Here is a 12,243-nt window from a genome sequence, read left to right as displayed (position 1 = left end):
CTAAGAGAATATGTAAGGCAAAATTAATTGAAAAATCTTTTTCACCATCTGAAATAAGCAATGATGAATGACTAAGTTTACTGAACTCAGATGACTGCACGAATGATCACTGTCAAAGTTTCTAGTGCATGTATTTTAAAAGTTAAGGTGGGGACTTCCCTGGCAGTCCAGTGAAGACTCCGTGCTTCCAATATGTGGGGGCACGGGTTCAACCCTTGGTTGGGAAACTAACAATAAAACCTAAGGTGGTTGCAGCCATTGTGTGACTCCATACCCATATATAATTCAAATTCAGCACCTTCCAATTCAGTCTGAAAGTCAAACTTTAAACATACCTTTGCTGTTGTGTAGTCTACTACTTTCTTTGTGGTCAGATCACATTTGTTCCCTACCAACAACTTGTTGACATTTTCACTGGCATAACGATCTATTTCCTGCAGCCACTGTTTAACATTATTGAAGGACTCCTAAAAAGACAATTTAAAGAGTGATAATATAGTTCTGAACATAACTATTCTAATGAAGCAAGTGATAAACAGAAGTGTCTCCTGACCTAAGAAGAGCTAGTGAGACGATAATAGCTATTAAAAAAGAACTCTTAATGCTGGGAAAGACGTGAACTGACATTTTGATACATATATTCTTATATGAATAAGAATACAGAATTTGAAAGCTTGAGGATGACAATGCCTTATTTGAGAAGGAAATACAGCTCAAACTATAGCTCAGGCAAATCCCATTGTCTTGGAATATGCTATTTATATGCACCACAAAACGTAGTTTTTGAAATTTGTCAAAATTCTGGCTTATGAATAAGGTAGCCTAACTGTTAACTACTAGAGATGTCAAATGTTATTAAATAAATGGGTCCAATGTAAAGATACTTGTTTTCCACAGTCATTTTTAAGGGAGGAAAATTTCCATTTTAAATATTACAAGGAAATGACGTGAGATTTACTAACTAGCAATGATTTCTTCATGTTTTATCACCCAGTACTCCTAATGGTGCTGAATCTAAATCTATAATTTTAGTCATCTCCTAATTAGCTCTGATTTCATATTTGACTGGAGATTGAACATTTGCTATAAGAGTTATACATTGTATTTTCAAAGTTCATCTTTCACTCCTTGGCAGGCAAAAGGACCCTGAAATTTTCTAACTTTCTGATCAAAAGAACAATTACTGCCTCTGAACCACATTCTTACACTATTCTTCACATCCCCCTACCTTCTTTCAACAAGCTTATCTTTAGATTTTCACTGTCCTTTTAAAATGTTCCTCAAAGCTCATCCCTATTTCTGAACCACACACTCCACAGGCAGAGACCCCTAATCTTACTTTTGCCAAGTCCAACAGGTCTAACTACCAGGCAAATTTCTGTTAACACCTATCACCAAGGACACAATATGAGTCAAACAATCCCAGTTCCCTACAAACCCTTGACAAAATGATTTAACTGATAATAAATATAATTTGGGTCCCTTGAAAGCAAATGTAAATCCAATTACTAAATTTTCTGTTTACTAAAATAGGAAATTTTTGGTTGACCAGTTTTATTAGTAGGGGAGAAAAAATAACACTGTACCTGTTCTTAAAAGATAACTGGTTTAAGATAAATGTTTTTGTATCATTCACTTCATCTGGGGTGGACAAAGTCTGCTATATAAATAATACTCATCACTTGTATGCAAAGTAAAAATAGTGTGATATTTAATCAAATAATAACTTACATTGTTAGTGTAACACAATTTTCTCCTGGAACTTACCTGATCTGTCACATCATACACAACTATGATGCCATGGGCTCCTCTGTAATAACTGGAGGTGATTGTTCGAAATCTTTCTTGGCCCGCTGTGTCCCACTATCATAAAACAATCAAGAAATCCAAACAATTCCATTAAAACAAGAGTTGGGGAAAAGGCAGCAAGGAGGGAGAACAGTTTAGTTTACAGAGTTGTGGATAACCAGGATTTGCTATGGGAACATTAGCTCTCTGTGCTCACACTACTAAATCACAAAGAAACTGCCAAATATCTGAAGGTTCAAAAAAGAAGGCAGTGTCTAATTTAGCTTGCAGTTAATGCTACCAATATTGTAATTATAAGCCAATTAGCAACTATGTCATACTTTTCATATACTCAATAGCCTTTAGCACTGTGCCAAGCTTACACTATGAATGCAAAGATAGGCTGACTTGATATTAGCAAATCTACTGGTCTAGTGCCCCTGTTAACACATTACAACTCTCATCAAACATAAGACAAAATCTCTTGCTAGCACATTTTATCATCATGGAAAACACTGAAAGGACCTAATAATTCAGATAACTACCAGTCACGTTAGCTATCTAAGGAACAATTATTTTAATCCTAGGGAAAACAATGTAAGGAAGATGATTTCAAATGCTTTTATAAAATTCATTTTAAGAGCAATTTACCACACTTCAACCATTTAGGCTCCAACACTGGAAACAAATACACTGCCACATTAAAGTTTGCAGTTAAAACTATTAAAAAATATCAGGTAAACTCCTTTTAAAAACCATGATTTTAACAAGGGCAATGAGAATTTTGTTTCAATTGCTCGTAAATAATGACCTTTCCTTTTTTAAAAAATATTGTTTTTTTAGAAAAGCTACCTACCCCACTAACGGGCTTCCCAGCAGTGGCAAAGGGATATAAGAGACGCAGGTTAGATCCCCCAGTCCTGTCCCCTGGAGGAGGAAATGTCAACCCACTCCAGTATTCTTGCCTGAGAATCCCATGGACAAAGAAGCCTGGCAGGTTCTAGTCCATAGGGTCACACAGAGTCAGACAAGATGGAAGCAACTTAGCACACACCCCACTAAAACTAATATTTGACTTATGGGGAAATAACTGAACGGTTACTTAATGGTTAACAATTAAAAAAACAAAAAATAGACTTGTAGCCTAATACAAGTGGAGATTATGATGAAACAGCCTTTCATGGGAAGAAGCTGTAAAGTTCTGGAATATATATGTGAACTTGACATTGCTCCCAACTAGTGTCCTAAATGGCAAAAATAAAAAAATTCAGGAGCACTGAGTGAAATCACTTCCTTTTCTAAGACCCAGCCAACAAAGCTGTTAAAAATAAGCTGCAATTTTGGGGAAATTTAAATACAGACTGAATATTAGATAACATTAAGGCGTTGGTATCACTGCTATATTTAAAATGGATAACCAATAAGGACCTACTGTACAGCACATGGAACTCTGCTCAGTGTTATGCAGCAGCCTGGACGGTAGGGGAGTCTGGGCGAGAATGGATACATATGTATGTATGGCTGACTCCTTTTGCTGTCCACTTGAAACTACCACAACATTGTTAATTGGCTATACCCCAAAAAAAAAGTTTAAAAAAACTTTTTTAAAGGCATTAGTGTCAGTTTTGTTAGAAGTGGTAACGGTGGTTACACAGTAAAACAGATGCATAATTAGTATTTTTGCAGTAAAATATCATGTCAATAACCACTTTAACATACTCCAAGGGAAGTAATAAAGTAATATGTTAACAATTGTTCATCTAAAACAAGCAAAAGCTACCTTTTTCATCCAAAGTACTAGCCTATTAGAGTCAGAAAACCATCATCAGTAAGGAGCCTCCAGTCTTTCAGGATACCCTTGGAGAAGCAGGATCTCTGGAGTAAAGTCAATTTGACTTCAAAACATTAAATTTAGGTTCCTGATTATGACAGTTTCTTCATCCATAAATTCCAGATATCACTACTTTATAAAACTGCTAAGTTTAAATGAAAGAATATTTATAAAATGCCTAGCATAATACCTCATTATAGTAGCTACTCAATAAAATGTTAGTTCCCTTCTCTTCACCACCACTAACCCCTTTCACAAGGATAGGACAAGAACAGGAAGAAACTATTTCTGAATACAATGGCATCCAAAGAGTAAAATTTCTGCTATCTTCTTGCCACTCTGAAAACTCTCCTGACTACATCCTAACAGTACCTTCCCTCTGTAACTGATCACCCTTTATGTACATAATCCTCATTACCCCTCATAATCACGAGGTAAACTGATTTTCCCTGCTGTGTCTCTCCCACTGAAATGGGATCTCCTATGGGGCTATTTTTCATCCCTCCCTGCAACCTTGAATGTATCTTGTGTAATGTGAGCATTTCCATAAAGCTTTGTGAATGAATCAACAGTCACAGAAAGAGGCCTTTCATGGGACTGGACTCCATACATGCCCTGCAGTGCTGAATGTTTTGTAATCACCAACTGTGATAAAGACCCTGATGGCACACTTGAACAGGAAAAGCAGAAAAAATAATTAAAATATAGATAAACCCAATCATTTTTTTTAAAGACCTGGAAAACATTGAAAGGGTAATTCAAGCCAGGCAAGGTGAAATGTAGCAGGGTTAAAAGTAAAATCTTACATTTAGATTTTTAATGCCCTAGTCACAAAATATAAGAATTAAAAAACAAACCAAAACCTTAAGACCCAAACTAGTAGGTAAAATAGTTATTGAGATAGCAAATGTAGTAAACTCAGGCTTTCTTTCTATGTCCTTGTATGGGCCAATGATGAGAAAATGGCAAGAGTCCCTCAAGTCTGAGAGGGAAAAAAAGAAATTCAGAGACCAAATCAATAGAGAATTTACCCTATGTAGTCCACACTGGCTAGATACTATCTTGTATTTGAATTTAGGAATCATATTTTAGTAAATGGCACTTATACAGGAGTAACCCAGATTGTAAACGGTTCTGAAAACATGCTTCCAGAAAGGAATGATAGGTTGTGATAAGACCAATCTAAATGGCAGGCTACCAACAGAAATTAATTTTGATTAGGCAACCGCAAAGGGTTTTTACACAGATTAACATATATACATACACAGAACTATAGATTTGGTTCTCACAACTACCTATTAGTAAGTCAAATATCATCACACTCATTTTAGAGGTAAGAAACAGAGTCTCAGGCAAAAGGCTGAAGTTAAACCCGTGACTCTCCAACTAATAAACAGCAGAATGAACACAACAAATCCAAGTTTCTGACTCCAAATTCAGAACTCCTTCCAGTTCAGGGCGTTATCAATTCCATAAGAAAGAGCAGTCACTTGTTTTCTATGTTACTTCATACTAAGAGCCAATTCTAAAAGATACCCGAGATTTTTTTTTAAAGACCAAAGGTATGTCCATCCTGGTACCCAGACCTATATTAAGTTTCTACTACAACCCCCTATTTTTAATTCAGGGTTGGGGTTTTAAGGATGGGTAAGGGAGTGAGAATGGCACAGGAACACAATATACTGAAAACAGAGAGCTATGGGTCACGTGGTTCTGCTAGTAACGGTAGGCAAGTCATTAAATCTCTCAGCATCCATTTTCTGAGCTGTAAAATACGTAAGAAAAGCTAAATTCCCTTCCAATAAAATTCTACATTTCTAGAGAGTTGGAACATACTATCTAATAAATACTCAACTAAAACAAATATGAAGAACCTCTCCTAGGTTTTTCCTGGATCCAGAGTATTCAGCATAATAAAAGACATGAAAACTGCTCAATATACTTCTTCTGTAAGACGAAGTAAACAAACATCAACTTAGACCCCTTAGACCTCACTGATAAAAGCGCAAGAAAAAGAACTAGGACCAGGTTTGACTTAAAACATGTATTTCTCAACTCTCTGAACAAAAAACTCAATGAAGGAGGTAATCTTAAATCACTTTCAATCTAAACTATTCTTACTCTACCATTCTGTCACAGATGAATGATTCCTAAGATATTTTCATTTTAACATATTATGAATAACAAATACATTCTAAATTTACCAAAATAATTTCCAAAAAATTTCTAGTCCAAAAATTACTTACTATTTGAAGTTTGATTGTTTTCCCATCTAACTCTATAGTTCTTATTTTGAAATCCACACCAATTGTGCTGATGTAGCTTTCTGTATATGTATCATCCTAAAGGGAAAAAAGTTAACAATTAAAATAAATGTTCAATAGAGTAAATAAGAAATATGTTAACTTTTATCTAGAAAGCTGATAAAATTTGTAAGACATAACAATCTGAGAACAGCCATTCCATCCTGTTCCTGCACTCAGTTCACATTCTGAAGACAAAGTGCTATTTAAAAATGGTTTAAGATTTTTTTTTCCAATAGCTATTCTTTAGTTTTCCAATCATATCTTGGCGAATTCTTTATATGTATCATACAGAGAAGGTTTTGTATTTTGAATGATTACGAATGATTTTTCTAATCTGCTAATCAGCAGAATTCTTGTTCCTCCACACCCACTGGTTATTCAGTTTACTCAACACAAACCTATGATCATGTCCCTCTCCTGAAATTCTTTCAGAAGTCAATTTTATTTCTTAGTTATGACTTTTAAAATTGAGATAATTCATATACATAAAATTCACCCCTTCAAAATATACAACTCAGTGGTTTTTAGTATATTCAGAAGGCTGTGCAACCATCACAACTATTTTAATTCCAAAACATTTTCTTCACTCCAAAAGAAAACCCTATACCCAGCAGCAGTCAGATTTCTTCCTCTCCCCCTAGACTCTGGAAACTACTAATCTACTTTATGTTTCCACAGATTTGTCTGTTTTGGTCACCTCACATGAATGGAATCACACAGTATGACCTTTTGTGTTTGGCTTCTTTCACTCAGCATAAACTTTTCAAGGTTCAGCCTTTCTTTTTATATATATACACACACACATAGACACACTATTTATTTATTTTTGGCTGTGCTGGGTCTGGTTTTTCTCTAGTTGTGGTGAGTGGAGGCTATTCTCTAATTGAAGTGCATAGGGGTATTCTCTTTGCAGAGGCTTCTCTTGTTGCAGAGCACAGGCTCAGTACTTGTGGCGCACGGGTTTAGTTGGTCCACAGCATGTGGGATATTCCTGGACCAGGGATCGAACCTGTCTCTCCTGCACTGACAGGCAGATTCTTTACCACTGAGCCACCAGGGAAGCCCCAGCCATGTTACAGCATGAATCAGTACTTCATTCCTTTTTATGGCTGAAAAATAGTACACTGTATGGATAGCCTACATTTTGTTTATCAGTTCATGGACATTTGGGTGGTTTCTACATTTTAGCCATTATCAATAGTGCTGCTATGGACATTTGTGTATAAGTTTTTGTGTGAACAATATTAACCCAAAGGCTAAACTTTTAAAATTACACCTGTTTTTTCCCTCAAGTACCTATTACAATTATTTTACTCATAATGAAAACAAATTTCAGTTTTTTTATTTAAGTGAAAATATATGTAAATGGAAAGATCACACTTTCACCACGTAACCCCACTGCACAATCATCAGGCTTAAAGCACCACCCAGGAAGTATTCTGCTAACAAAGATGGATTTAGGCTCAATCAAGCCTATATCTATTAAGAGTAGCACTGTTAAAAAGAACTTTCTTTGATGACAGAAAGGTTCTATAGGCTGTGACTGTCAATACAGTAGCCAGTAGCTCCATGTGGCTAGTGAGAACAAGGAACTGAATTTTTAATTCCATTCAATTTTACTTAAATTTAAATAATCACAAGGGACCAGTAACTACCATAATGATAGATAAAGCACTGCTCTGGGGTTTACTTCCAATTACAGAAACAGGAGCGACAAGTTTAAAGACACCACAGAGAAGCTAACTGACACACCTAAAATGTTGGACAATTTATAGGACAACTGCCCCAGTTTCTGCAAAAAGAAAGTGACATGAAAAATACATAAATAAAAAAGGAGGAGGTGGGAAGTGGGAAGTTGGAAAAACTCTAAAAGACTAAGCAGCAAAGGAACGAAATGAAAGTATGAACCATGGGTTTTTTTAAAAAATTGAAATATGGTTGCTTTACAATGTTGTTGATTTCTGCTACAGAGAAAAGTAATTCAGTTGTACATACATAGACCTTTTTTTCATATTCTTTTCCATTACGGTTTATCACAGGAAACTCAATATAGTTCCCTGTGCTATACAGTAGGACCTTGTTTTTCCATTCTATATATAAAAGTTTGCATTTGCTAACCCCAAACTCCCACTCCCATCCCTCTCCATCCTCCCCTCCCCTCTACTGGCAACCACAAGTCTGTTCCCTATGTCGATAAGTCTGTGTGAACCATGTTTTGAATTGTGATTCAAACTAACACCACACTTAAGATAACCAGGAAAATTTATTTTGTAAGTCAACAAATGTTTTTTATGATAGTGTATGAGTGTTAGTTACTCAGTTGTGTCTGACTCTGCAATGCTAAGGACTGTAGCCTGCCAGACTCCTCTGTCCATGGGATTCTCCAGGCAAGAATACTGGAATGGGTTGACATTTCCTTCTTCAGGGGATCATCCCAACCTAGGGATCGAACCCAGATCCCCTGCACTGCAGGCAGATTCTTTACCATCTGAGATCAGGGAAACCCTATATTAAATACAGTATGCAAGGGGAAATGACACATTTGGGATTGTTATTTGTAGCACTCCAACAAAAAGAAGGAAATGAAATGAGTGTGGGCCAAGTCTTGATAATGCTGAATCAGATGTGTACATGACACTGAGATAAAGACGGCTAAAGACAACTGTAAAATGTAATCAGAGTTCCAAGTAGCTAGAGATAGCTATGTTGACTTATCCTCCACATATATTCACATTTCGGCATAAACAGAATCACTGGGTAAAAGGATATTTTTGAAGCACTGAATGCAATTTGACAAAATACTCATCATTATTTGACATTCATTTTTTAAATTTAAATTGTCAAGTAAGTATCACATACTATAGAAAACGGATAGAGAACAGCATTCAGCACTAGAACATGCCAGGTGCTTTGTTAGAAAAACTTATAAATGCTGTTATTAATAGAATTCTTATACATCCCTGCTGCTGCTGCTAAGTCGCTTCAGTCGTGTCCGACTCTGTGCGACCCCATCGACAGCAGCCCACCAGGCTCCCCCGTCCCTGGGATTCTCCAGGCAAGAACACTGGAGCGGGTTGCCATTTCCTTCTCCAATGCATGAAAGGGAAAAGTGAAAGGGAAGTCGCTTAGTCGTGTCCGACTCTTTGAGACCCCGTGGACTGCAGCCTACCAGGCTCCTCCGTCCATGGGGTTTTCCAGGCAAGAGTATTGGAGTGGGGTGCCATCACTTTCTCCAATATACCCCTAAATGACCCTTACCTGCATGCCTCTGAGCCACCGCACTTGACATTTCAACTGTCCAAATTCTCAGTATCTCTTTCTCCCCACTCCCAAGCTTTACCCCCCTAACTCCCCAGCCCGTGGGCAAGTTGGCAACTTTTATCCATTTTTCAAATGTGAGCTCAGGAAACAGTTATTGTCCAAACATTCCCCCATTCCTTGGCCAGTAGCTAAAGAGATTCTTCCCTCTGTGCTCTCAAAGCTTATTATACATTTCTTAATCATACTTTTTACAGCTTGAATCTATTTTAGGGATCTGAGAATCAGTATTTTTAAAATGCTTCCTGGCTGATTCTGTGTAGGTAATACTGAAAACCGGTGACTTAGGTCAGTAGGAATCCGGAAAGGATTTTCTTTGAAGCACAAATACCTCAGGCTACAGCCATTTTCCTCAAGAAATGCTAGCTTCTTCCCACCTACCCAGATTACTGATTTAATACTAGTAATTAATTTTAATACTTGTCACTTTAATAAATACTGAGTATTATCTAATTTTGACAGTAAAGAATCAGCCTGTAATGCAGGAGACCTGGGCTCGATCCCTGGTCAGATTCCCTGGAGAAGGGAATGGCAACCCACTCCAGTATTCTGGACTGGAGAATTCCAAGGACAGAGGAGCCTGGTGGGCTACAGTCCATGGTGTCACAAAGAGTTGGACACGGCTAAGCAACTAAACAAAAAAAAATTTTTTAAGTCCTTTAATTACAAATAAAACTGAACACTTTTTCATATTTACTGGCAATTTGTATTTCTCCTTTTGTAAACTGCCCACTCATGCATTCATTCTTATTTCCATTAGGACAAATATCCTTTCCTTATTAGTGTATAAATGTGCTTTATATATTGAGACTATCACCTCTTCCTCCAAATACGTTTTGCTAGGACCTTTTGTTTTCTAATATTATGTGTCAACATTAATTTTAATGCAATCACATTTAACAGTCCTTTCTTTCCTGATTTTTTTCCTGTTAGAAAATACTTTCACATATGATTAAAGAGCCACCTAGGTTTTATTCTGGTACTTAACATGGTCTCATTTTCAAATTATTATATATAATGAATATATATGAGACTCATTAATACCTCATCAGAAAAGTAATACTAAGTATTTGAGATGCTGTCAAGCTTGCAGTGGTGGATTTTAAATTTTTTAAAATTCTAATTTTCCCTTGAAAAGCTTGAAGTTATTATAGGCAACAAATGCTATCAGATATTTCCCTTGAAGTGACAATGTCTGTTCATCTGATAAAATGTATACCCAATACTCAGTTCTAGATAAATATAGCCTGTTAGCTGTTCTTTCAAGTTAAAAAAAAGTTCAATGAAAAAATCAGCTAGTTTAGCTCATAATGGAAACAACTATACAAATGCTTTTCTCTCCCTTAAGACAACCAACACATTCCAGTCTTCAGTAAAACTGTTTTATGTGTACTCATTTTTTCACACAGAGTATTTAAAAAGGAAACACTCAACAAGGATCAAAATCTTTAAAAATTAATCATTTTTAGAAGTAACGTAAGTGACCATCAACAGATGAATGGATAAAGGAGATGTATATATACATATATACATATCATGGAATACTAGTCCAGCATAAAAAATGAAAATCTGACATTTGCAACAACATGGATGGACTTGAGAGTATTATGATAACTAAGTCAGAGCAAGAAAGACAAATACTGTATGGTATCACTTATATGTGGATTCTAAAAAAAACAAAACACAAGCTAATGACTTTAACAAAAAAAGAAACTCACAGATTTGAGAACAAACTAGTGGTTTTTGGCAGGGAGAGGGGAAGGAGGAGGAGCAAGATAGGGGTAGGGGATTAAGAGGTACAAACTACTATGTATAATACAGAAAGTTACAAGGACATGTACAACACAGGGAATACAGCCAACATCCTATAATAATAAGTGGAATATAACCTCTAAAAATTGTGAATCACTACATTGTACATGTAACAGCTATATAACAGAACATCAACTACACCTCAATTTTTAAAAGTATGAAAAAAATTAATCATTTTTACTGTTTCATCAAAGACACACTTAAGTGATAATGGTGTTTCTTCCCTCTCCTGTGAGCAAACAGAGGTAAACACCATGACTATGAGCATAATCTGGGGCTTAGCGTTACTTCAGCACAGGACTAATAAGGCACTTGCGGTTTTACCTACCATTGCTTTTGCACCATCAGGGCAAAGATCAACAGAGTGAAAAAAAGCAAACATCTTTTGTCTTAGTACAATTACTAGGTAATTATTTATTCAGTAAATACTAACGATTTAGTGTTATTAGCAAGCAGTTTTTGATCTCATGGACTCCAGGAGGGTCTTGATAATCCCCACTGGTTCACATCTTAAGAAGCAATGATCAAGATAGCGAGAAGGAAAACATGTTAAATTTGAAGGCAGTTCATAAACACTATGAACAAGACCATGCATTTTATACATTAAGTTGGAAGTTATTATTAAGTTATTTATCAGTTTGTAAATTTAAATGACAACGATGCCACTGTCAAAAAAACAAATAGTCTGTACCAGGCCCTGCTTTTTCTTTTTATTCTACTCAAGTTTTACTTGAAGATTTGTCTTCCACCAAGTCATTTTCAACACAAACCTACCATTTTTTCCCTTACTCATTATTTATGTTGGAATGAAACATTGTTTGACCTCCAAGGAGAGTATCAGACACTTTGACTTTATAACCACAGTTTTCTTGAATTTCTTTTAGGAACAACAGTATCTCCTCTATTTAAAGAGTCTAGATATCACTGGGAATGTGTATTTGGAGGCTTCACATATAAAATTCCGGAAGAATAAAACTGTTTTATCTTTTGTCTACCCAGAAAATATACACAGCATTAATTCCTTTAAAATCATTTTTGATTTCAACTTACTGCAAACCTAAGAAGAAGGCAAGACTTTCCAACCCCAGAGTCGCCAATCAGAAGTAACTTGAATAAATAATCACTGCGAAGAGAAAAAGAAAATCACATTAATAAAAAGCATATTGTATTATAAGTTCTATAACAACA

At 35.9% G+C, this 12,243-nt stretch overlaps 1 protein-coding gene across 4 annotated transcripts in view; it reads right to left on the bottom strand.

Moving 5' to 3' along the window:
- RAB1A (RAB1A, member RAS oncogene family) overlaps nucleotides 1-12,243 on the bottom strand; it is a 29,888-nt gene that overhangs the window by 1,821 nt on the left and 15,824 nt on the right. Inside the window, exons 2-5 of one of the 4 annotated variants that reach the window (XM_086326329.1) lie at nucleotides 12,106-12,178; nucleotides 5,866-5,961; nucleotides 1,768-1,863; nucleotides 336-467 (exon numbers count right to left, since the gene is read on the bottom strand). In XM_086326329.1, coding sequence (XP_086182455.1) covers nucleotides 336-467; nucleotides 1,768-1,863; nucleotides 5,866-5,961; nucleotides 12,106-12,178 — 397 coding nt within the window. The remainder of the gene's footprint in view (nucleotides 1-335; nucleotides 468-1,767; nucleotides 1,864-5,865; nucleotides 5,962-12,105; nucleotides 12,179-12,243) is intronic. The other 3 variants (XM_086326331.1, XM_086326330.1, XM_086326332.1) reach the window with 3 other exon arrangements.

This window comes from Bos grunniens, chromosome 11, assembly GCF_055505025.1.
Source record: "Bos grunniens cultivar Pamir isolate PY7600 chromosome 11, Bosgru_T2T1.0, whole genome shotgun sequence".
In the NCBI taxonomy this organism is placed as follows: domain Eukaryota; kingdom Metazoa; phylum Chordata; class Mammalia; order Artiodactyla; family Bovidae; genus Bos; species Bos grunniens.
The sequence above is the reverse complement of the archived record's forward strand: the minus strand, read 5'-3'. Positions and strand labels throughout refer to the sequence as shown.